This window comes from Macrotis lagotis, chromosome X (assembly GCF_037893015.1).
Source record: "Macrotis lagotis isolate mMagLag1 chromosome X, bilby.v1.9.chrom.fasta, whole genome shotgun sequence".
NCBI lineage: Eukaryota > Metazoa > Chordata > Mammalia > Peramelemorphia > Peramelidae > Macrotis > Macrotis lagotis.
In genome coordinates, this window is record NC_133666.1 from 627,487,098 (window position 1) to 627,513,098 (window position 26,001).

A 26,001-nucleotide genomic window follows, 5' to 3' on the forward strand; every position below is an offset into this window, starting at 1 on the left:
TAGATGTTATTAACAGTTTATGGTCTAAGCAACTTTCAGTTCAACTTCTTGGGATGTACACTTCTGGGATGTAACATTCATTCATTCAGTGTAAGGAGATGCTCTTGAAATTTTCCCCCTCCCCCCATACACTTCCAGCCTTGCAAATAAATCACCAGTGCTTTCACTCTGAACTTCCAAGGCTTTTTCTGCCAACACTTTGGACACTTGACCCCCGCCCCCCAGTCACTCATAGTTCCCTTTATATTACCACACACTTTTCTGACCTCATCTTCATATAACTTGTGGCCCTTGGGTTAAATAGACTTTTTTAGGGGACTTCTTCTATAGTCTCTTTTGACTTAGGTTCCCACACAGGTTCCTTTGGAAAGATCATATCTCATCTCCTGTCTATGACACGATAAAGAAGTTTAAGATCCTTAAGCTCCCACGTAAGCACTGCCTTACACATTGTGACTAGTGTGTGAGAAGACTCATTGACTGACTGACTGATCTTGTTTCAATTGAGCCAAGTTGCAAAGAACTCCCCCAAAGTCACACTAATTCTCTTTTTCTTTTCATTCCTTGTAGAGACCTAGAATGACCTCCAGACTTAAGGTACTGGTCTGGAGCTGAAATCTCCCTATGCTCTTAAGGTCCCCAGAAAACTTGAAATCCCATTCCTGCACCCATGTGGTATCATGTAATTCACAGTACTATTGAAAGCCAAGCATCTTGGTCTTCTTTCCCATGTCTCTTCCTGCTCCCTGGTTTTGGTTCTTGTTTGATTCAAGAACAACTCTATGGAGTTCTGCAGGCTTATTCTAGGAATATCACCGCTCAATCCAGAAACTGCTGTTTGGTCCAGGAATTAGTAGAAAAATCCTTGGTGGTCACTAGTTCAAATTCTTCATTTTATAGATGAGGAAACTGAGGCTCAGAGAGGTTAAGTAACTTGCTTAATATCATACTGTTAGTTAATAGAGAGCCATGATTTGGACTCAGACCTTCTGACTCCAAACACTTTTCAGTTTTTTTCCTTTACTGGAGGCTGAAACTCAACCATTTCTCTACTGCTTTTACTCTCCTATTACTGGCTTGAATTATGGAACTCTGTTTGGTCCAAGAACTCCTTATAGTTGCCTCTTTCTGCTCCATCACTGGGGCTCCATGCACCTCAGAGGGACTAGTTGTGAAGGCTTTTCTTCAGAGAATGGAGTCAACATGTATCTGACTGGTTTCTCTCTGTCTGACCTATCAGTTTTCATTTTCTTCACTCTCCCAACTCCTGGTTCAATCTCTTTTTAAAAGGACATGAGCTGATGGTGAATCAGTCATCTTCAATGAATCAGACAATGGGGAAACATAGGGAAAGGTGATCAAGGACACTTTCTCAAAAAGTCAAAAAGGTCTTTTATACCTGGTATAAGGAGATGCCTTTAATGCTTGAACAAAGTCTTCATCATTGATGACCAGTTACATTCATAGCCTCTCCACAGTTTCCCAATTCCCTGTCTCCCATCCAATGAGTATGAGGGGCTACTCATTTCTTCTTGTAGGCTTCTCTGAAGTCATCATTCAAAGAACATACTGTACTTGGCATCTAACAGTCCAGAAAAATTTCCTAATGGGTCTGTGGCCAGAGAAACTTACTTAGTCAACAGGGTCAAGGGGGCAGTAGTTCTACTATTCCAAGGTGGTAGAACTGCTGTTTTTTTCTGTTTCCTGGTCATAAGATTGAACAACACAACTCTGACCACTTGCTTCACCAATAAAAACATAGTTGTTGGTCACAAGGAACACAAAACCAGATTAGAGTAGGGACTAAACCATCCTCAAATTGGGCAAAACAACTTTAGCAATATGCTCTCTCATTATGGGTGAGGAGGAACCTTGGGCTATAAAAGAAGGGAAGGACATTTAACCAGCAAGTCATTCTACACATATACTAGGATGCTATGAAGGTGACTAATAGTCAATAATGAGTTTTGGTTTTCTGAAGAGATATGGCTCCTTATATTGAATTTCTGGTTCCATTAAAATTCTTTTTTTTTTTGTTTTGTTTTTACACAGCTAGGTAATTATTAAATATCTGAGGCAGGATTTGAATTCAGGCCCTCCTGACTCTAGGGTCCATGTTCTATCCACTGCATGGTCTAGTTCCCCATCCATTAAAATTCTGATGTCCTGGAGCCTAATACCTTTGAGATCCTAAAATTTCCTTCAGATCTAAATGTGTGGTCTGGGGCCACATAATTATAAGATTTAGTATGGAAATTTAGTATGTCATCTAATTCAACTGTCTCATTTTAGAGGTGAGAAAACTGAGATCTAAAGGGGGGGAAGTAATTTGCCCAAGCCACATAGGAAGAAATGACAGAAGCAGGTTTTGCCTGAGCCACACAGGTAGGAAGTGACAGAAGCTGATTTCCTTGATCCCTGAAACTGATTCCTCTTTGGTCCTCTGGAAAGTTAGGAATTAATTTAACCACCAGGTGCAGGCAGCAAAGCCAAGATTTAAACCTGAGATTCTGATTCCAAAGCTAGTATTCCTTCTACTATGTACCCACCATCTGTCCATATGAATGGTAGCACCAGTACCTCCAACTCTCACCCACCTTTCATCTTTTTCATTATATTATTAGTCCTAGACATTGGGACAGTGCTGCCTCAATGTCTTGCACTGCCTTTATCTTTCCCCCCCCTTTCTCTTTCCCTCCCCAGCCCTGGTAGCACCCACATTGTAGAGGAGGTCAGTCCACCCTTCCATGGTGATACACTGGAAGACAGTCAGCACTGCAAACAGGATGTTGTCGAACTGAGTGATCCCATTATTGGGTCCTTCCCAGTAGGGCTTGCATTTGGTCCCATTGGGGCAGGTACGGGCGGGTTCCTCGGTTCCACATGGAGCTGGAGACTCGCCCTGAATATCATCTACAAGAGAGAAGGGGAAGAGATGGTCATCACAGCATCTAGAAGCTTATGAAAGTCAGGGGACAAATAGGAGAAGCCTAGTCTTAAGAGGGGAACCAATGGACAGTAAGAACCATGCATACACATGTAGAAATGGAAGTCAGAGATCAAACAGATCACATTATAGAGATGTTACAGGTCCTGCCCCAAAGTTTCCAAGACCATGTGCATCTGATCGACCTATCAAGCCCCAAAGGAATGGAAACTTTAGGATGAGCAGTATTATTTTCTCTTCAAACCCAGTTACATTAAATGCTCCTGGTGCAAGAGCAAGAATGTTTTATTTTATTTGCAATGTAAGCAGTTAAACATGCTCTCACCATTTCCCCAACTTCAGCAGAAATAAAATAAAATAAAATAAAATGGTGACAAGAGCCAAGTTTAATGGGGGTAAATTTATGTTGATAATTTATAAGTGAAATCAACAAGGCTTTAACTGTCGCTGACCAAAAGAGACTTTTTTTTATATCAATAGTTCAAAAGTAAATAATGCCACCAGTCAGAGGGATTTTAGTTCTAGCTGGACAGTTTCCATCTAGTTTTTGGGGAAAGTTCTTCTCAATGTATGTGTAGGAGAATGGGGTGGGGGTGGGGACATAAACATATAATGCAAAGAAAGTTCTTCTAATATATCATTTCCTAGAGTTCTAGAGTCATTTCCATTTCTCTGGCCACTTGATGGGGCAGATCTAAAAAAAGGGCAACCTAAATACCTCTGGGCTTGGGTTCCTGGGTACTGTTCTTCTGTTACAGCAGAGAATTTGACATCGAATTTGGGGGGAAAAACTGGGTATTTCATAGCCTACTTTTATGGTGAAGCCACAAAGGATGCAAACTGAATTGTTAAATGTTCGTTTTTTTGGTCATATTTCTGGCCACTGACATGGAAGGCCCTGCTCCTCTCCTCCATCTATTAAAATCTTCCCATTCATCAAGTTCAAATCCTACTTCTTCCATCCACCTTCCTTTCACCATCAAACTCCCAGTAATTTTGGTACTTGGAGCTTTTGAAGCATCAGCAGTCAATTGTAAAATGTCAATCGACCTTTCACTTTATCCATTGAGTCTAAGAAATTCTCTGAGTTTTGTTTTTGGAAAGGCAAAGATTCAATGGCAGCTTTCTTTTATATGGGAATTTCTTGATTCTCCAATTCGGCTAGAAGGTTAAGACCATATCTTGCATTATTTTCACGTCTCATTCAGGGACTGGTGGAGTGCTAGAAACAGAATATGAGCTCAACAAATATTTGTTTAATGCCCGGAAAAATGAATCCCGAGAAGTTTGTTTAATACAGCATCTGATTATCCAAAATAGAAGAGAGCCCTTTGCCTTCTGCTATCTCCATAGTTTGGTATTCTAGGCTCTCCTTCTACCCCCTGCAATCTGGTTCCACTCAAACTTATCTCACAGTCCTTCCCTCCATAAGGCCTACACTGCAATCAAAACAGGCCTTTTTGGTTTGTTTGTTTAAACCATGTGTTCTTTAAATTCTGTGACTTTGCACATATATTGTCTGCTCCTTAGAATGCCTTCCTCCCTCTCCCTGGCCCCCCATAAAGCATACTTACTAGCTGAAATCCTACCTGTCATTCAAGACTCATTGTGCATGCTACATCTTCAGTGTAGCCTTTCTTCATCCCCTGGCTTCAAAATTACCTAGCTCTCTCCTGAATTTTCACATCCTACTTTGTGCTGGATTGGTGTATGCATCTTATTCACCACCGTGATGCTCTACGTTCCTCAAGGAGAGGGATTGGGTCTCATTCACTTTTGTAACTAGCATAATGCCTCACACAGGGGCTTATTAGAGTGTAGGTAGATGCAACTGCTTAATATAATTATTGCTGATGTGAATCAAGGAGGTAGCTGGGTGGTCCAGAGTTTGAGTATGTGGTCTGGAGTCAGGAAGACCTGAGTTTAAATCTGGTCTCAGACACTCACTAGCTGTGGGACCCTGGGCAAGTCATTTAAATTCTGCCATAGTCCACTGGAGTAGAAATGGCAAACTATTTCAGCATCTTTTGCCAAGAAAACCCCATGGACAATATAATCAAACGACAACAACAATGAGGTGAACTGAATTTACCTTTCACTTTATCCACTGAGTCTAAGAAATTCTCTGAGTTTTGTTTTTGGAAACACAAAGATCCAAAGGTTTATGTAAGATTTGATTACATTTCTGCCACGTCCCAGAACCCATTAATCTACTGTGTATACACACAAATTGTATACTTAAGCACAGTACATACAGATATTATAATACAGATATTTGCCATCAGATTTCTAAGAAGAAAATATGTCCCATTCCATTATATCGTATTTACCTCATCTTCATGCAAACAAAGCAACTTCCCATTCTCTACTAAGTGTGAAAAAAGGCCCCTGGCTGCTCTAATCATAGGTGGTATTTCCAGTGGTAGGTGGTATTTCCAGTGGCCATGTCCTGCATATTTCTCTCTCTCTCTCTCTCTCTCTCTCTCTCTCTCTCTCTCTCTCTCTCTCTCTCTCGTTCCACCAGGGTGACGTGGCCAGAAGCAGAAATAGCTTTGCCTCAATTAACACCTTCTCCATCCGGGAGAGAAATAATTAGGACGTTCCATATTGAGCACACTCCACAAGCCCAGGAGAAAAGGAGACAGAAGGAGTAGGAGAAAGGGGGGGGGAGTCCCTCAAACAATCCTACCCCATTTTTTTTTTTTGACTTTGCCCCATCACTGTCTGGTGGAGATATTGGGTGTGGTTAGGGTCACTGAAGATGTCACCTAAACTCTGACTGTAGGCACATTTGGTAGTAAGAAGGAACATAATAATTGTCCCTGGAAGTCTTCCCTTCTTCATAAGGTAATAATAGTGGCTCCAAGAGAAGAGTTAGGGAACTTCTGTCCCCTAAGGTATAGACTCTCTTTTTATGAGAAACGACTTTTCTTCCAGCATATTGGTTCCTTAGGAGTTGGATGGGTAAAAGGCACCCCTAGGAAATGTAGTTGCAAAGAATAAGCAAAAAGAACAAGAACAAATTCCTCCACTGTCCTTTCTGGTGTTCTCTGTAAAAAGGGTCATAGTGATAAAGTAAGATTTCTGTTTAAGCCTGGCTCCTTTTACCTAAGTTCAGTGAAGACTTAAAAGGGTAGTCCTATCCTCCCTCTTTCCCATTTTAGATCATTTCAGGACCCAGAAACATCCTAAAGCCTCAGATGACAGCCCAAGGTCAATCAAGTCTTAACCCATATCCTGACTTTTCCAAGGAGAAGCTCTTCATTGCATAGGTGCCAGGAATATAAATGAGTTTCCATGCCCTTATCCAAGAAGCTCTTGTAATGAACAATCAAAGAAGGAAAATGGAAAGAATGCTTGAGAAGCAAACTCAAATGGCCTGGACCTTACCTGTCACCTCCTCAAAGCAGGTGGTATGAAATTTTCCCATATAAAATTCTAACCCTATGATTGCAAAAATAAGGATTGCAAAAAACAGGAGGAGACCAATCTGTAGCAGAGGTATCATCGCCTTCATGATAGACTTCAGAACAACTTGTAAACCTGGGGAAAAACAGAGAAAACCCCACAGTAGTTGAGACAGAGAATCCCAAAGGAGCACCAGGCACCTTTTCACCAACTTTCAGAGCTCAGGGAAAAGTTAACCTCTACAGAAGTTGTTCCTAACTCATGGGCTGTGGACCAACTGGGAAGTAAGGGGAAGAAAGGAATATTTCTTTTATCAACTGAATAAATAAACCTCACATATGCTTGGATCATGATTTTTTCAAATATATGTTACTTTTTCTATGATTAACAAAATATTGTATTCTTTGTAGTTTTTTTGTCATTATCTATTTTCTCTGTAATAGATAAAAATAACACATCTACAATGTGGAAATCTGCAAAAATTTTTGACATGAAGAAGTACATTATTCATTGTTTCATAAAGGGGGAGGGAAGAAAGAGACAGACAGACAGACACACACACACACACACACACACACACACACACACACACATAGAGACATAGAAAGACATAGAGACAGAAAGGAAGCAGAAAAACAGAGAGAGAAACAGACAGACAGACAGACACCCAGAAAGATAGAAAGAGACAGAGAGAAAAAGAAGGAGGCAGAAAGAGAGGAGTGGAGAAAGGGGGAAAGAGAAGTGGGGGGAGGGAGGGAGAGATGTTCTTGGGAAAGTAAGGAAAAGAAAGAGAAGGAAGCTTTTTGACTTCCAACTTTAATAAGAGTTGGGATAGGAATTGTTATAATGTCCACTTTCAATCAAATGAACTAAAAGAAAGATGGTGTGAATTTGGAGACATGAAGTAAACTGATATAGGAGAGGAAGTTCCAGGGTAGGAAGGAGTAAATTACTCAGTGGTGAAATGAGGGGATTGAATGAATTGCTGTCTAAAGTTTCTTCCAGATCTAACATTTTATGATTTTTAAAACTGTTAAGTAAGTGTGGCTATGAATCTTTAAGATTTCCAAACTCTAAGTACAAGGTGCATAATTTGGCTATATGACTAGAAGGCATATAATCTGCCATCTGCCATACCTATCTTTTAGAAAGGTGGAGAACCCTCTAAGGCAGAAAAATTGTTTTGCAGAATTCAAGAAACTCTAGCCAAATCCAATAGTGGAAAATGTCAAAGTAAGTGTTAATAGAGGACTCAGTCCTCCCTTTCCTCAAAAAACTCCCCCAAAACCAAAAAAAAATGCAATTTGTTTTTCAATGGAGTCTATTTCTTTTTAAAGGTCTCTCTTGAGCAAGGTAAAGCATCATTATCATAGTCTCACACAGAATCAAAGAATTTCTGAGGTGGAAAGGTCTTCAGAGGTATCTAGTCCAATCTAAATCTGAATAGGAATCTGTTCTTCAATTAGTGTTTATTTAACCTTGATGTGAAGACCTGCAGTGACAGAAAGCTCAGGAAGCTCATTCTACTTTTGGACAATACTAATTATTAGAAAGTTCCTCTGGGAGGTCCCACTGTTGGGCAACTTATAATGTTTTATTGCTTGACCTGGACTAAAAGAAACCCAAGAGGAGAAGCAAACAATGCCAGTCTGACCCCATTTTGAATGAGGAAATGCTACAGCAATTTGCTTGATATTAAGTGAGGAGGGAGGACATAAATAGGTCAGAATTGATATGACTTTGGGAAATTATTTCACCTTTTGGTAATAAAACTTCTATATCATCTTGATCTGAGAATGTGTTTTGTTAGTTTTGGAAATGTACATCAGTGAGTTGGGAGGTTTGGAACTGTGTCTTCCCTGCTTCAGAGAAGGCATACAACCCATTGGCCAGTCTTTCTTTTTTTTTTTTAGGTTTGTTTTTTTTTTTTTGCAAGGGCAAATGGGGTTAAGTGGCTTGCCCAAGGCCACATGGCTAGGTAATCATTAAGTGTCTGAGACCGGATTTGAACCCAGGTACTCCTGACTCCAGGGCCAGTACTTTATCCACTACGCCACCTAGCCGCCCCATGGCCAGTCTTTCTTAAGGCCCTACTAAAGACCCTGTTCCCCACTTCTGGAGGCTCACTGGATTCCCCTCAAGAGAAAAATCTGGAATCCATTTGTCTTAAATATAGGATATGGCAGAAAAAAAATAGGTGTTGACTTCTCATCATTACAAGGCAAAGGAAGACATGGGAAGCCAAAAAACTGGAGTATGGGAACTAGGTCATATAACTCACTCACTTGGGATTCCAGACACCAGCTTTAGGGGCCTCAGAACACGCACTGCCCTCAGAGTCCGTAGGTCAAATTCGGTGCCAACTGTTGCCAAAATGCTGAAAGAAAAAAAAGAAAAAGGAAAGGGGGGGGGGGAAATAGAGCTGGGATGAGAACAAGGATCTCTCCTTGGTATGGGTGCATGGGTATTTATATGTAGGGAAAGGGATAAAGATAAAATTACAAATTCATAGAATCTGAGAATCAAAAGAGTCCTTAGAGAGCATCTTCTCATGAAGCAATTTAAGACATGAAGTTCATGCATAGCATTCCCAACACATAATCATTCAACCTCCCTGTAAAGACCTCCAATGGCAGGAAACTCATTCAAGGCAGCTCATTCTATTTTCGGACATCTATGACTGCTAAAAAAATTGTTAAAAATCATATCAAGTGCTCTTGGATCATAGATCTAAAGACAGAAGAGATCTCTGTGGTCAACTAGTCCAACTCTCGCCATTTGAGGCTCAACATCACAAAGGTAGCACTCATCCGAGATGAGATTTTTACTCATGTCCCCTGACTCTGACTCTGGACAGCAGATAGAATGCCAGGTTTGAAGTCAGGAAAATGCAACTTCATGAGTTCAAATCTGGCCTCAGACACCTACTAACTGTGTAACCCTGGGCAAGTCACTTAACCCATTGCCTCGGTTTTCTCAACTGTAAAATGAGTATCTTTGCCAAGAAAACCCTTAATGAGATCACAAAGAGTCAGACATGACTGAAACAACTCAATAACAGCCTCTGACTCTAGAACCAGCACTCGTCCCATTGTGCCATGTTAGCTGCTTCTAGTTCCACTCTTGCCACCAAGCAGAATGGATTTTAGTCCCTCTTTCATAAGACAGTACTTCAAATATTTGAAGACTGATATTACATTGCCTTTAGGTCCTTTCTTCCCAGACTAATCTCCCTGCAGTTCCTTCACCTCATTCTCCCCTAACTATCCTTTAGCTTGTTCTTATCTCTTGAACTGTGGCCCCTGGAACTGACCATGCAGCCACTGGCCCAGGGTAGAATATAACGGGCTATGTGCCTCTCTTCTCCTGGATATTAAAATCTCATTAACATAGCCACATATAGCATGACCTTTTTGGTTAGCATATCACAACTTCGATGCTGATTGAGCTTGTAAACACTAAAACCTCCAAACATTTTTCATTTGAATTCTTCTCCAGCTATTCTTTTCCTATGTTTTACTTGTACAGTTGATTAACCCAAGGGCATTACATTTCATCTTTTTAGATTCTTTACCCATTTGTGGCCCAACAAGATATTTTTAGATCTTCATATTGTCATCTGGTGTAATTACTGATCTCTTTTTACTTTTTTTTGCCTGCAAACTTGATAAGCAAGACATCCAGGGTTCAGTCCAACTCATTGAAAGAAATGTTGAATCAATCCAAATCCCTTCAGTACCCCATTAAAGACCACTACTCTCATTTTGATAACAGTCCAACACTTATTGGGTCTAGTTGTTAAGTCAGTTCTCATAACACTTAACTATAATATCATCATGCCTAGCTCTCTCCTTTGTGTGCATAAAGAAATCATGACCAGACTTGGTCAAATGAGCTTTCTCAAATGTGACTACATTTTTCACATCCATCAGTCTAGAAACCCTATCAGAAGGGGAAATGGCATGAGTTTGGTGTGATTTGATTTTACTGAACCTATGACAGCTTGCAATGACCACCAATTGCTTTCTCTAAGTAGTCACATGTCATCCCTATGATAATGATAATGCACTCTAGAATGAATTTTGTCAGGAATTAGGCCAAATTTGCCAGCCTACAGGCTGAAAGATTCACCTTTACCTTTACATAATACATATATATATATATATATATATATATATATATATATATATATACACATAATTTCTGTCTTCACTTTTGTCATACTTTTCCAGTTGTTTATGATTTTTAAAAGATTCCTGATAGCAACAAAGCAATCACCATATTTGTTCTTTCAACATTCTGAGAAGTCAATCAATTAATATTTATTAAGTACCAAATGAGAGTCAAACTGTGTTAAGCAAAGCCAACAGATAGTCCTACTCTCAAGGTGCTCACAATCTAATGGGGAGACAGTATGCAAACAACTATGTATAGATAAGATATAAACAGAATGAATGGGAAATAATCTTCAGAGGAAAGGCACAGGTAAGGAGGACAGGGAAAAGTTTCCTCTTCAAAGTGGGATTTCATCTGGGACTTAAAGGAAGTCAGGGAAGACAGGATCACACAGCTAATAGAGATGATGAGGAGAGCATTCATGGAGGCCAATGTCACTGGATCAAAGAGAATATGGTGGTGAGTGAGGTAGAAGAAGGCTGCAAAAGTTTGTAAAGAGCTTTGAATTTCAAAGAAAGAATTTTATATTTGCTTCTGGAAGAAATAGAGAACCACTGGAGTTTACTAACTTGGTCAGACCTGTACTTGAGAAAGATGACTTGACTTTTAAAACTTGAACTCCTAGAGGACATCTATGATTTTTTCATTTCCTTTTGTTCCATCCCCTCACTTCTCTTGTTTCAATTCCTTACAAATAACTTTTATTCTATACTTTCTAATAAAAAGATCATTCTCCTTAGAAAAAAAAAACACAAAAACGAAAGAGTATTAAAATGTTCTGATTCTACCCTCTTGTCATTGTCCCATCTCTCTATAAGCAGTCAGTAACCATTTCCCTGATTCAATCTTCTTTTGACCTCTAATAAAGTTCTTTTTATAGTGCAGAATACTTGATGAAAGCACCAGCTCATTCTAGGTAGGAGTTCTTAACCTGGAATCAGTAAACTTTTTTTGTTTTTATTCTTTCAATAAATATATCTCAATATAAATGGTTTCATTGTAATCCTATGAATTTTATTTTATTTGTTAAAAATATGGTTCTGAAAAGAGGTCCATCTATTTCATCAACTTGCCAAAAGGAATACATGTCACAATAAAAGATTAAGAAACTTGTTCTAGACTTTTGGACTATTGACAGTTTTCTTATAGAACTGTTCCACTTTAAAAAAAATACATCCTCAGCTATTTTCTCATTTCCATATTATGAATGTCTTTTAAATATTAATCTGTCAAAAATTAAAGTGAACTGAATATCCACATTAGTCTTTATCTACACAGTTCCCCCTTTCTTTGTCACTGGAAAAATCTGCATTTATATTTAATCTCTATCTATATTATATAATTTGTATATTAAATTTATATATTATATATTATAATTACATTTATAAGAATTGCATTCCTGCTAGCATCCTCTTCCTTTTGAAATGGCTTCTCCTATAGAATTTTTGGCCACATGTTCCTTCCTTTTTTTTTGAACTCTTTGAAAGACTCTCCCTGGAAACTTTAAGTACAATCATCTCATGTCCAGATTTCCATTCCTTATCTATGCAAATTCTAAGATACTATAGAGACGTCATTTCAAGGTTCCCAAGATCTCTACTTCAGTTAAAATGGATAGTAATTCAACCAACTAATTACCTATTATAGTCTGTATACTAGAGATAAAAATGACAAAAAAGTAGGTAGTCCTAACCTTCTAGGAGCTTCCTCTAATTGACTTGATGAGACACAACATGGAAGCAACTAAGAAGAGTACAAGGAAGAGGGAATAAGTACAATAATAATAATAACTGTATTATATATTTATAGAGTGCTTCAAGGTTTTCAAAGAACATTACAAATATCTTATTTGATCCTTACATTAACCTAAGGAGGAGGATGTTGTTATTCCAAGTTTACATATGAGAAAATGGAGGGCGGCAGAGCTTAATTGACTTGTTCAGGATCACACAGCTAATAGAAGTTTTTCCAGGTTCAGCAATCTTTATCAACTAATGACTAGACTGTAAGGATGTCAAATTTTTTTAGTTCTTCTGGGCCAAACTGCCCAACAAAAACTTATCAAGGGTTGCATATAGAATTTCATATTTATTTATGATTACAGTGTATCCTATATATAATAATAAAATGTAATAGTGCTGAATGAATGGGTTGTGAGGGTTGTGTGTGGCCCATGGACTATGGGTTGGATACACCTGGTCAATGTTGAAGATAGGCAAGTATTCTGAGGGATGAAGATGAGAAGGGATTGCTGGCCAGGTACAGATTTGGGGATGAGGAGAAAGCCCCCCCGCCCCAAGGCTGGAGATAAAATACTGAGTTCAGGGAAAGGTTAGTAGTACAGCTTGGTTCAACTTCATTTGGGGAAGAGTATGAAATAAGGCAGGAAAATTGACTAAGAGCCAAACCGTAGATGGAGGGCTAAGCAATTGGTTCTTAATCCTGTAACCAGGGAGAAGAAAATCTGCCTTATTCTTTTATCTCGTTGAATGGTTTTCACTGGGCCCAAGGAGATAGTTCATGGAGACAGGGAGATTGGTAAAGTGATTTATGATGACCCTGCCATAGGATGGTGATTACCCCTTCTCTCTTATCTAAGATCTTAGTGAGTTCTCATTTACAATGGACAGAAGTCATGTGAAAGAATAAAGGGAATATTATTTGTAGAGTGCAATCTCCTCTGCTTGATTCCTCTTTTCCTTCCTCCAGTCTTGTAATCTGAACTTCCAGAAAAGAAAAGGGATTGGCTGATGACCATAGACCACATGTAGAGACAACATTATCAATATTTCTAGAAGCCACAATACCATGAGAAGACATTTTGATCCCAGAGCAGAGACAGTAAAGAGGCAAATCACTGTTGCTGGGAGACACATGAAGACTGCTAATTATTATGAACTGTTTAACTAGTGAACTGGAGAAGTTGATTTCATTTTTATTCATTGAACCTCAGCTGGGGTAGGAAGCCTTTCCATATTTTAGTTCAGAATCTTAAGATAGGGAACAAATACCCTATTCTTTTTACCTTTTCTGGAAATCAACTCTCTGTTTCTGTATTTCTGTCTTTTTTGTCTTTCTCTGACTCTGTGTGGTGTGTGTGTGTGTATGTGTGTGTGTGTGTGTGTGTGTGTGTGTGTGTGTGTGTGTGAGAGAGAGAGAGAGAGATTGGGATTATCTCTTGTAGAGTACAAAGAACTAGAAGGGGTAAAGGAGATGAAAGATTGGAGGCAAATATCTTCACATAGGAATGCTTATTCTAGATCAGGACTGGGAAGCCTCCAGCCTCCAGCCCTCAGGTTGTATTGGTGTGGTATTGCCAAAGCAACCACAGGTAGGACTTGACATTCAATAAATCAAGCAACTTTTTAGGGGTGAATTAATTAAAGATGTGACCAAATAGAGTTCATGAATGATGTTATAATTAGCCAAATAGCCCTTGACAGAAAAAAAAGGCTCCTTACCCCTGGTCTAGATCCTTTTCACTTTATTCTATTTACAATATGCAATAAACTAATTACAACATGCTAAATCTCTATCTTATTGCTATGAGCAGTGGAACTAAGAAAAATAGAAGACATAATGCAACAGGGCTCAGAGCTAGGCAAAGACAGCACATTTCCTACTTTAATATTTTAAGTGATATTCCATTTTTATCTCATAGATTAATTTTGGACCTGGATAATGAGGGGTTAATCAAATCAGCTTGCAGAAATGGGGAGAAGAGAAGAAAAGGCAGTCTAGATGTTTAAAGGCTAAGTGCCCTCTGGGGATATGGTAGTATCTTAGGAAAGGACTACTTATCATATGCACAAAAAGAATAATCGACAGACAAATCTGGGCTGGTGAACAATTAATCTACTGCATTCCTTTTCTAGATAATTAAGTCAGTGACATGCTGTCTTTCTGTAGGCTTAAGGAAGGAAATATTCAAGCCACAAAAAAGGACCCCATAACAATGGGGTCAGGATTCAGGCAAGCCTATAGACTAGGGGTGGTTAACCTCTTTTCTGCCAAGGGCCACTTGGATATTTATAACATTATTTGTGGGTCATACAAAATTATCAACTTAAAAATTAGTCTGCCATATTGCTCCTAGATTTGTTGAATTTCAAGTCTCACCTGTGGTTGCCTTGGCAGTGCCAGACCAAATGATTTTGCCTGGCTTATACAGTCCACTAGCTGGACTTTCCCTGCCCCTGCTATAGACTGTGGGAAACTTCTGATTATGGAAATAACTTGGTCAGAAAATTATTTTGACATTTATATAGCAGATAGAATGAGGACAGGGACACTAGATGAAGAAGACCATTTTGGAGGTTATTATAATAGCCCTAGGTATTTGGTGAAGTTGAATTCATTTTAGTTTTGTTACCTTAATTTTTTTTTTGTTAGTTTTTTTGCAAGGCAGTGGGGTTAAGTGGCTTGCCCAAGGCCACGCAGCTAGGTCATTATGAAGTGTCTGAGGCTGGATTTGAGAACTCAGTTCCTCCTGACTCCAGGGCTGGTGCTCTATCCACTGTGCCACCTAGCAACCTGACCTTAATTTTTCGATCAACTCATTAGACCAAATGTGAAATATCAATTATAGTCAATGAACATATATTAAACCATTACTGTGTGCTAGGAACTGTGATGTGCTAGAGAAACAAAGATATGCAAAAATAATTCCTATCTTTGAGGAGCTCTTGTTCTAATGGAGAAAACAAACAACTACTTATAAACAAGGTATGTAGAGTAAGTTGGACATAATCTTAAAGAAAAGGAATTGGCATTGAAAAGGACCTAGAAAGACTTTTTTGCAAAAGGCTGGATTTTAACTGAGGCTTTATGGAATAAGGAAAGTCTTCAGAAGGTTGACATGAGCATGGGGGATAGTTGGTGAAAATGCCTGGAACCTGACTATGCAATATCCTATTCAAAGAACAGCAAAGAAGGCCAGCATGACTGCTTTGCAGACTGTGTATGGGGAGGGGAGTGCAGGGGGAGAAAAGGAGGGTGGAGGGCACAGGAGTAAAACATGACAGAACTGGAAATGCAAGAAGGGCCAAAGTTAAGAAGGCCTTTAAAAGTAAACTGGATTTTCTATTTGATCCTGGAAGTAATAGGGAGTCACTGGAATTTAATGAGGGGAAGGGGAAGGAGGTGACATAGAACTGAATTTGAAAAAAATCACTTATGTAGGATGTATTATATGGAGAAGGGAGAAACTTGATACAAAGAGACTAGGATTACCACAATATTCCAGCCCTTTAAACTGAAATGACAAAATGATATGGTACAAGAATCTTCTTTAGATAGACTGGGGAAACTTCTGGTTTTCTGGGATACACCTGAAGGAAGGAGAAGGAGAGTCCTCAGCTTCAGCCTTAGCCCAGTCTTCTTCCCTTCCCATCTTCAGGGAAAAGGGAGTTTTTCATGTTTCAAAAGGATCCAAAGAATATTAGACTTTTTCTCTCCTTATAGTTAGCCCCAGATCAGTTGATGACAATGACTGTATCAAGAGTCAAGGACTCAGGTTTACCCTGCTCATGGAGAACTTCTTGAGCATCACATGAATGAGAGAATAAGACTTCCAGTAACTAGGAGTTGTGAGATGCTCCCTTGCCACATGTACTACCTAGGCTTGAGCCCACTCTCCCCAGAACTCAATGTACTTGTGGGACAAATATCCCCCAGACTTTTGGGGGGTATTTTGTAGCAAATGTTTTTTACTTATCACCTTGGTTAATACTCCTTTTTTAAATGCTTCTCAACTGATAATCTTGATAGGGAAACACATTGGTGGGCCTCAGACTATTGGCATTTCTTCTTCCTTTTGAACATCCAGTAGGTGAAAAAATAGAATATTGTAGTGTGACTATACTATAGATTGACCTGCCAAAAGGAGGAAGCAGATGATAAGGTCTAGAAAAACACAAAGCTGAGGTGGAAGCATAGGGTAGTAGTGTTGGAGAAATTTCAGCTATATAAACATCTGCTGAAGGTCCTTTCCTATGTAGCCCATGAAAACTCTGAAGCATCCTTATCCCAACTCCTACTCCCCTTGATAGGATGGGACTCCAGAGACTGGTTCCATCTACCCATCAGGGTTCTAAAGATGCGAGGATGATTCTCTAATGCCAACAGTTTGAGCTCCTACCAATGTGTTTCCTTATCAAGATTATTTAGTCATTCAAAATGTTCTCCATAGTCTCCTTCCTGTAGTGTGTCTAGTACATATTCTTGGACATACATGACAGATTTTTGCTAATCTATTCCTTCTGAATAAGTTAATTACTGTTTCCTTCCCTCTGATATGGGTTAGGGTTAGGGTTAGGGTTATTTTCTATCACAAATCCTTTAAAATTGTCGTTGATTTAAAGAGACCAATTTCAAAAAGAGAAATTATTAATGAGCCGCCCCCCAAAAAGGCATAAAGATTAGATAAACTTATTCCCTTCCCCTTAAAGGAGTCATGGTGTAGTAGAAGGAAGAGAGGAGTCCTAAATCTGCTATTTAATTGTCATGAAACCCTAGATGAGTCATTGAAATATTCTCATCTGTATGTGGGGAAACCATTAAGATTTGGGACTTGCCAGAAGACAGTGCAAACAAATGCTTTTGCTGATGGAAGATATGGATTCAAAAAGCAAGAATGTGAAGTCTGCCAACTTTACTTCAAGTGCATCCCAATCAAAGAGGATCATGGGAAAATGGTTCACCTTCTTGCATCAGTCTCTGTCACCAGGGTGCACCAGATGCATTATTCCTGTGCTTTTGACAGGTTTGAGGTCCTGAAATTGTTTTGGCAATGAGGGTTCTTGATCAAGCACTAGGCAGAAGAAAGAAATTTCCTAAACCTGAGTCAGATACTTCTCTGGGACTATGGGCTTTGGATCAGCACCAGGCAAAAGTTGTTAAAGAACAGATTACTTCTTAGCCTGGGACATTATGCTGAATTGTGCAGACTGCCCTAACTCATTGAGCTGTGATGGCTCAGTTTCCTCTACCCATTAAGAGGTCTCAAGGCTCTCTTGGGGATGGCGGGGGGTAGGGAGGCTTTTTAGCCACAATGCACCTTTAGTAGATGAAAGCAGAGAATTCTAGCTAGCATTTATCTATAATGTTTTAAGGTTTGCAAAGCACTGTACAGATGTTATCTCATTTGATCCAATAGATGTCCCTGAAGAGCTGAATCCTAGCTGAAGGAAGAAGAGAATAACTCAGTGATGGTTCACCAGCAGAAATAACATGATACCAGCAAAGAAAATGCAACATCACCGGAGGACATCTGCAGCTCTGCAGTGTTGGAGATGTAAATTAACCTGGTCACACACACATTCACACATATATTCTGGTCATATTGGTTCCTGACATGTGGTCACATGGTATTGAGGCATGTGTCCTTTTGTGTATAATTCCTAGTCACCTAAACTCCCTGAAATATGTCCCTGATCATATGAATTTTTCATATGATCATCCAGTCCCTTTCAATTGGCTAAGTCTGGTAACCCAGGGGGAATATATGCTATGTGTACACAGAGGAATCTTTTCTTGTCATCTAATTGGCTATATAGTTGAAATGTCTTATGCTATAAGCTAATGTGTCCTTTGGCTGACAGATATGAATGTATACAAAACTAGGAGGTCATTAAGGATGGATTTGAATGGTTGCTAACTCCCAGAGCCATTTCACGCCTGGAGAGCTATCGTTATGTGTCTTCTGAGGGGTTCCCTGGTGCTCCATCCAGAATGGAGAGCACAGTATCTGCCCAGTCCACCTCACTGTGTGGCTCTTTGGATCAAATGAGATAACAAATGTAGGAGTACTTTGAAAACTATAAAGCAGTAGGCAAATGGAAGGATTATTATTATTATCTATCCAACTTCCACTCTAGCCAAGCTTATCAGTATACAAACCATCTGGTTCCTCCTTCTGACTACTGCAGTATGCCATCTCCCTCCCTAGGATGTCCATCCATCCCTGTCATTTCTTTCAAGATTCACTCAGGGGTGTGCTAATAGATGTTTAACAACCTGCTTTCTGAAATGGCAAGACATACCTTTTTCTTCATCAACTTTCTTAAATTTAGGCAGTCAACAAAGCAATAAATCAACCCCTAGATTGTAGTTTGCCAGTTTCTGGGGTGTAAGTGTTCATACTGAAAATTTAACAATCATTTCTCAGGAGTGGATACAAACTAGAACCCAGCATACCCATGGATTTACTCCCACATTCAATTCATCCTTCTTATCATATATGACTGAAAGGAGACTAAGATTTTTTTTTAACTGACCAAAACACAGCATCAATGTAATTGGACTTTGCTACTGACAGATAAACATAATAAAGTTATGAATTCAGGTCAGCTGGGTGGAAAACACTGATCTTGCTTCTTCTGGTTATCTTTTGTCCAGGATCAAATTCATTTGCAGCCAAGCCAGAGAGCATCCTGGGGATTGTTACATAAGAAGGGCTAAAAACAAATTAGGTAGTTATCCATAACGAAGGTTTTGATTTCCAGTTCAGAAGGAAGGGGCTGAAAAGGAAAGACCTAATCTTTAGCCTAGGGTCACTCTGCCCAGCTTTTGTTATCCGGGTATGGTGGCTATGAATAAACAGATATATTAGCCTGTCCTTCAGGAAGAGGTCTTAGCAGTCACTATACCTTATCATTCTAAGGATGATGGCCTGTTTGACTGACACACACACACACACACACCCTAATCTCTTTGGGTATCTATACACAAATATGTATATACATGTTTATATATGAAAATACAAATATTGTGTACAAATATACATACATACATTCACAGAGGTGTATATGGTGCAGTGGACAGAATGCTGGGTATAGAGTCAGAAAGACTCATTTTCCTGAGTTCAAATCTAGTCTCAGATACTTATTAGTTGTGTAACCCTGAGTAAGTCACTTAACCCTATTTGACTCAGTTTCCTATTCGTAAAATGAGCTAGAGAAGGAAATGGCAAAACACTCCAGTATCTTTGCCAAGAAAACTCTAAATGGGGTCATGAAGATTTGGAAATGATTGAATGACAAAATATATATGTATGTGTCTGTGTCTGCCCAAGGTTTATGGAAGGAATGTTCTATCCTAAATCTTATTATGCTTATTACTTTGACCTAATTATGTCTCCCCAAAATGAACACACTAGCTAGGGCTCAATAACTGTTGAATTAAGTAGATATGGGCCTATTCAATGTCTTAAATCTGGGGTTCCACATATGGAGGTATACCTTAGATATTTCATGATCCCGACATTATAGTTTAGAGCAGTGTGAGGTCATTTATTCCAACTCCTTCATTTTATGGATAAGGAAATTGAGAATAAAAGGATTTAGGTGTCTTGTCTAAGATCACAAAGGTAGCTAATAGCAGAATTGGGATTTAAACTTCAGTCTTCCTGATTTCAGGACCAACACTCCTTCTCTATGTAGATTATTAAATCTCATTCAAAGCCTCTTTCTAATAATGGCTCCTAGGATTCAAGCAGAAATTCTTTTGACTTTCTCTTGCACCAGTTACTCTGCCCTCTTCATCAAACCCATTTGCCTATCAGATTCACTCCTAAGACTGTCAGTTCAGAGAAGGAGGTCAGGTCAGGGGATTCTTTTTTTTTTTTTTTGCAAGACAATGGGGCTGAGCTGGCTTGCCCAAGGCCACACAGCTAGGCAATCATTAAGTGTCCAAGGCTGGACCCAAACTCAGGTACTCCTGACTCCAGGGCTGGCGCTCCATCCACTGTGCCACCTAGCCACCTCAGGTCAGGGGATTCTTTATAAATAGGAAGGGCTTCTGGGGCTCTTCAGTGAGAAAACAAGATCATACATTTTATTTTATTCAGGGCATCGTGAGTGTTTTTGAGGGGCTTTATTAAAAGGGTAGTTTTACAAGGGAACTAGCCTGGGTCTGTGCCTGCTAGATGTTCAGCCAGGATATATGCATCTTGACTGATAAAGTTTCTCAGCTAAGATAATTAAAATGTGAATCACAGCTGAGTCACTAGACAGAGAAAATGGTCAATGAGCAGCTCCCATTTCCTCCCTCCTTTCTTCTTTCTTACTGATGAGTCAGCAAAAGTCACACTCCAAATATGAAAGGGGAAGGGAGGAAGAGACTGGGAGAGCAGGATGAACTAATATAAATGGTTTTATTCTTTTAATATTATTAGAAACTCTTCCCACCTAATTCCACCAAACTTATGTTAATTGTCCAAGAACCAAAAATCAAGTATTCTAATGTTCTCTTTCTTATACAGAGCTAAATCTAGAAAACTGCCTTTAAGATGCATTTTTTTCATATCTGAGCTCATCATACCTGAAACAGCTACAAAATTCTGCCCTTTTCTCTCTATCCCTCTCCAATTCCTCAAGCTTTTCTGGGAGCTCAGGGAATGCTGCCAACCTTGGACTTCTCCAGAAGAGGAACAGAGAAATAATAAGTAACAAAAATTTGCATAATCCCTTAAAGTAGGACTTTCCTCCCAATAACCCTGAGAGATAGGTTAGGCAAATAGAATAATCCCCATTTTACAGCTGACAAAACAGAGGATGAGGGAGAGGATGTACCTTGTTCAGGGTCATGCAGTTAATAATAGTCAGGTTCGGGAATCAAACTAATCTCCTGACTCCCAGGCCCTTCCACAACATCTCTGCTGGATGATCCATACAATAAAGGATATGGAAGGGGGAGGAAAATAAGTGACCTAGGATTCCCCAAATCATGACACTAGGAGAGGATGATAGCAGTGAACCTATAGGGGGAAGAGTGGGCATGATCATAGGATTTCATTTCTCACAATATTTGAGGCTGAGAGCTGATTTCTCATCAGAAGAAATTATCCGTTCTTCATTTCTCAAGAAGGTTGTATGTACCTGAGCCTGTTGTTGTTCAGTGCCATCCAACTTTACTGATCCCATAGATTATAGTAGGCCAAAATTGTCCAAGGGGTTTTCTTGGTAAAGATACTGGAGAGAGCTGCCATTTTCTTCCCCAGCTCATTTTACAAATGAGGAAACTGAGGTAAAGAGGGTTATGTTATATGTCATGAAGCTAATGACGGAGGTCAGATTAGAACTCAGGTCTTTCTAATTCCAGGCCTAGCTCTCTAACTACTGAACCACCTAGTTGCCTCCCACATGAGGCTGTAGCACAGTAACTTTACTAGCAAATAACTCACATTGTTCAGAAATGTTCTACAGGTGTGTCTGTGTATGTATATGTGTGTGTATGTGTTTGTATGTATTTTGCCATGAATGAGAAACAGTAAAAAGAGATATGAATGCATGATCATGGCAGGACAGAGAAACAAGAATAAACATGGAAAAGGAAAGATGGAGAAACAGATGACAAAGCAGAGTAAAGTTGTGGCTGGACTATGAAAATTTCCAAGCTTCATTAAGATTCCTAGGAAAGAAATTCTAAATGACAGGTTAGTCCTAATCTTTTACCACTGTGATTTTGGAAGTGACTATGTCTTCTCCTCCAGCCCACAATTGGAGAAACAAAGGTATTAAGAGAAAATTAGAAAATCATTCCATTGAAAGTAGAGAGATTGCACCTCTTCTTTTATATATGGATGCAGAGTATGTGTCACAATTTGATTCTCTTGCTGGTAATTTTTTAATGAAATGCCTTTTGCTATTAGACTTACACATCTCTGGTATGGTCTAGTAATAGAGGAGGACGTAGATTGGATTTGGGCTGTGAGTCACATAAATGATGACTGCCAAACAGCCACACAGAACCTGGAAACAGTGAAGGCGTGCTACAATCCCAGGGAATTACTAGAGATTAGAGAGAAGCCAGGAATTCCTGCTTCGTTTACTGGACCATCCATCTCCTGCATAATATGAATGAGCTAGTTTCCCACTGAAAACTCTGAATCCAAGTCTTTTAAGCCTAGGGACAAGTCCTACAGGGAGAGCTTCAGTCACCTGCAGCTTTTTAACAAGGAGTTAATAAGGGTCTGTCAATGTCCATTCTACAGCATCCTGTCCCATTTGTTTTATAGCATAAAACAGAGTGAATCAGGGTTACTCATGGTAAGACCCTGGATGCAAGGGAAAAGCAGCTTGTACTCATATCAATTTGGCAAACAGAGCCAAAGAATCACAGAATCTCAGAGTTGGGGAAAAAAAAGGCACCTTAAATACCATCTGACACAATCCCTTCCTGAACAGTAATTTCCTTCACCTCAATCCATTACTGAGCCTCCACTTTGAATAAAGCAATGGAACTTACTAATTTCCAATGAAGCACCTCTACTTTTGGACAAATCCAAAAAAAAAGTGTGTGTGTGTGTGTGTGTGTGTGTGTGTGTGTGTGTGTGTGTTTAATGTTGAGGGGGGTGGGAAAATTGCCTTTCCAACTTTAATCTGGTGCTCTGAGTTTTGTCCTCAAGGGGCTAAGTACTGCACTGGACTGAATTTTGAAAAGAAGATTCCATTCTCATTGTCATTCCCAGAGGTATGCCATTTTCCTATCAGTCCAAAGGAAATCTGGATCTCCAAGTTTCAGGAAGAACAAGGGTACTTTAATCTATTACTTTTATGCATACTTTTAATGGTCTTACCTCCTATTATTTCTGAACTTGAATATTTTCTTTTCTTTTGTGGATAAAGCCTAGAAAACACATCTTGTGCTATGGAGTGTATGGCAACAGGTTCGAAGAGAAAGAAATGAATTCAAGGAAGGGGGTACTTGGAAATAAATGTAATTAGGGTGATACAGCTTTATAAAAAGTTTATCAGTTAGATAATTCTGTTTAAGGACCAAGAAAGTCCAGAAAGCTTAGTGGCTAGAGATGGAGTTCAAGGAACAGGAAAGTATAATGAGTAAAAAACTGAAAGAGTCCCAGAGTCAAAAGTAAGATTCCCTAGATCTGTTCAAACACAAGAAACTGGGGTCCTGTGAAAGTGATTATAAGTCAGTGAAAGTTTTGGGGCTACATCCTGAGATCCTTTATTTTTATAAAAATAAGTCTTCACTGATGATGCTGGAAGACTCCATAAAAGATGTTATTTGAGGCAATAAGTCACAGTAAGAGGTTGTAGATGGGGGCAGCCACTTTGAACACTTACCCCACTCCCAGAAAGGAAAAAAAAAATGAAGATGACAATTCAGTGAATTCCAGTAGGGCTCCACTGCTTATATAAGGGACTTCCAGATTATTTTCTGTCCTTCAGCCTCTGCTTCAGCTGTCTAGTGAAGCTATCTAGTCATGGTGAGTTTTTTTTTAATGGGAAAGCTCATTAACAGACTTCATTTCTCCTTTTGAAATTAGTTTATTTGGGTCATATATTTTCTAATAATAATAGCTAATAATAGATAACATTTACACAGTTGCCAGATGTTTTGCAATTATTATCTCATTTGATCCTCACAACAAACCTGGGAGGTAGCTGTTATTTTTATCCCTATTTTATAGATAAGGAAACTGTGGCCAACACAGATTAAATGATTTGCCCAAGGTCACACAGCTAATATGTGTTTGAGGCTGGGTTTTTTCCTCACTCCAGATCCCACATTTGATCCACTGCATCAGTGATTGCCCCCATTTGGTTAATAGGTGCATTTAATATTTGGTAAATATTCATTCATTTCTTTTAACAATCTCAGTTTTGATGGTATAGCATTGTACATAACAATCTCTGATAATTTTCTTTCCTTTTTTGAATTCACTGTGAGATCTCCCTTTTCTAATTTCTGATTTCTCTCTCTCTCTCTTTCTCTTAAATAATTGACTAATAGTTTTTAAAAATGTTTGGTTATACTCACCCTTCTCTATGGCTCATCTTCATCCCAGCCATCCTTCAAGACCTAGCTCACATCTCCTTCTCTCAATGAAGATCTCCTGTCTTGCCTACCATCCTCAGTCTCAGACTACAAGACTACAAGCTTTGATTTCTCAGTGACTCCATTTCATCAGTGGATCAGAGATGATAACAGGAATCAGCAGTAAAACAGGGATTGCCCTACCCACCTCAGATTATAATTTCTGGCTCCTTTCAAAACCTCCGTCAGGTGACATTTTTAAGGACCCACATCCTCTAAGGCTACCTTTAATTATTCTGTATTCATCTTTAATGTACTGATTTAAATATGTCTCCCCCATTGAAATATAAGCACCTTGGGCATCTAGGTGGCACAGTGGCTAGAGCACCAGCCCTGGAGTCAGGAGTACCTGAGTTCAAATCCGGTCTCAAACACTTAATAATTACCTAGCTGTGTGGCCTTGGGCAAGTCACTTAACCCCGTTTGCCTTGCAAAAAAAAAACCCTAAAAAAGAAATATAAGCACCTTGAGGGCAGGTTTTTTTTTCTTTGTATCCTGATTACTTAGTTCAGTGTTTGGCAAGTACCATATAGACTTTTAAATGCTTTTTGATAGATTTCATGTTTAAGCATTATGAAAATAAGAGTCATTATTTTGCCCAGGGCCAGAGAAAACCCCACACCCTTCATTTTGGGACAATACTGCACTAAATTCTTGTCTCTTCTCCTCCCCCACACCCCACCCCTTTCTAGCTCTCTCTACTTACATCTCTTCCTCCCCAGCATCCCACCAGCCTGCACTGCTCAATCACACACACACACACACCACATCACACCTTCCCTTTCACCTGGTCTCCCAATGCAGTCAGCTACAGTGGCCCAGATTCAGAAATCTGGGTGGAGAATGCTCTGATTTAGATGACTAGAGTTACTACTCTCCTCCACTCCTGTAATGTCCTTCATTCACAGGTCACGAGTAAGAAGAGAAGGGATCCCACAGGAGTTGGTGCAGACCCATCAATCACTCAAATTTGTAGCATCTTTCTTTACCCCATCCTATATTCTAGGAGATAAATTGAAGATAAGTATTTGTTCTCCATTGGAGAGCGTGGTGGTACAGAGATCTCCCTTGTTCAAGGTTATACCCTGAAACAGGATACTAAGATCACATGATTTAGAACTGAAAAAGGACCTTCTGGATATTTAATAAAACTCCATCATTTTATAGAAGAAACTGAGTCCCAGAGGCCAAATGACTTAAAGTTCCAAAGTAAATGCAGAGCTAGGATTTGAACCCAGATTCTCTGACCTCTCCCAACCCATTTTCCTTACCCATGCTATATAGCTCTCTGATAATACTCTTCTAAAGTAAGGCCACTGACTATATTCATCAAAGGAAGGAAGAGAGAATAAGCAAATGATGGACTACAGTAAATCTAAATACTGACTTGGTTTTTAAATCACTCCTAAATATTCTCCAAACAAGTATTGTGATAACACATTGCATAGGGTCTCCAGATACTTTCTAGAATGTTTTTGTAAAAATCTCAATATAAATCATAAGGGATTAAGGTCAGCCCATGAAATCAAGTCAATGATAGGGTATTACAACTCCCCAGAGACTGGGTGTCAGAGTTCCATGGGAGAGTCTGGATGGGAGGTGGGCAGATGGCCAGTGGGCAGATCACTCAT

General features: G+C 39.3%; 1 protein-coding gene across 1 annotated transcript in view; it reads right to left on the reverse strand.

Annotated features, from left to right (window-relative positions):
• Positions 1-26,001, reverse strand: part of CACNA1A (calcium voltage-gated channel subunit alpha1 A) — a 366,968-nt gene that overhangs the window by 125,626 nt on the left and 215,341 nt on the right. Inside the window, exons 6-8 of the mRNA XM_074203549.1 lie at positions 8,641-8,732; positions 6,338-6,490; positions 2,720-2,913 (exon numbers count right to left, since the gene is read on the reverse strand). Of these exons, the coding sequence (XP_074059650.1) occupies positions 2,720-2,913; positions 6,338-6,490; positions 8,641-8,732 (439 nt within the window). The remainder of the gene's footprint in view (positions 1-2,719; positions 2,914-6,337; positions 6,491-8,640; positions 8,733-26,001) is intronic.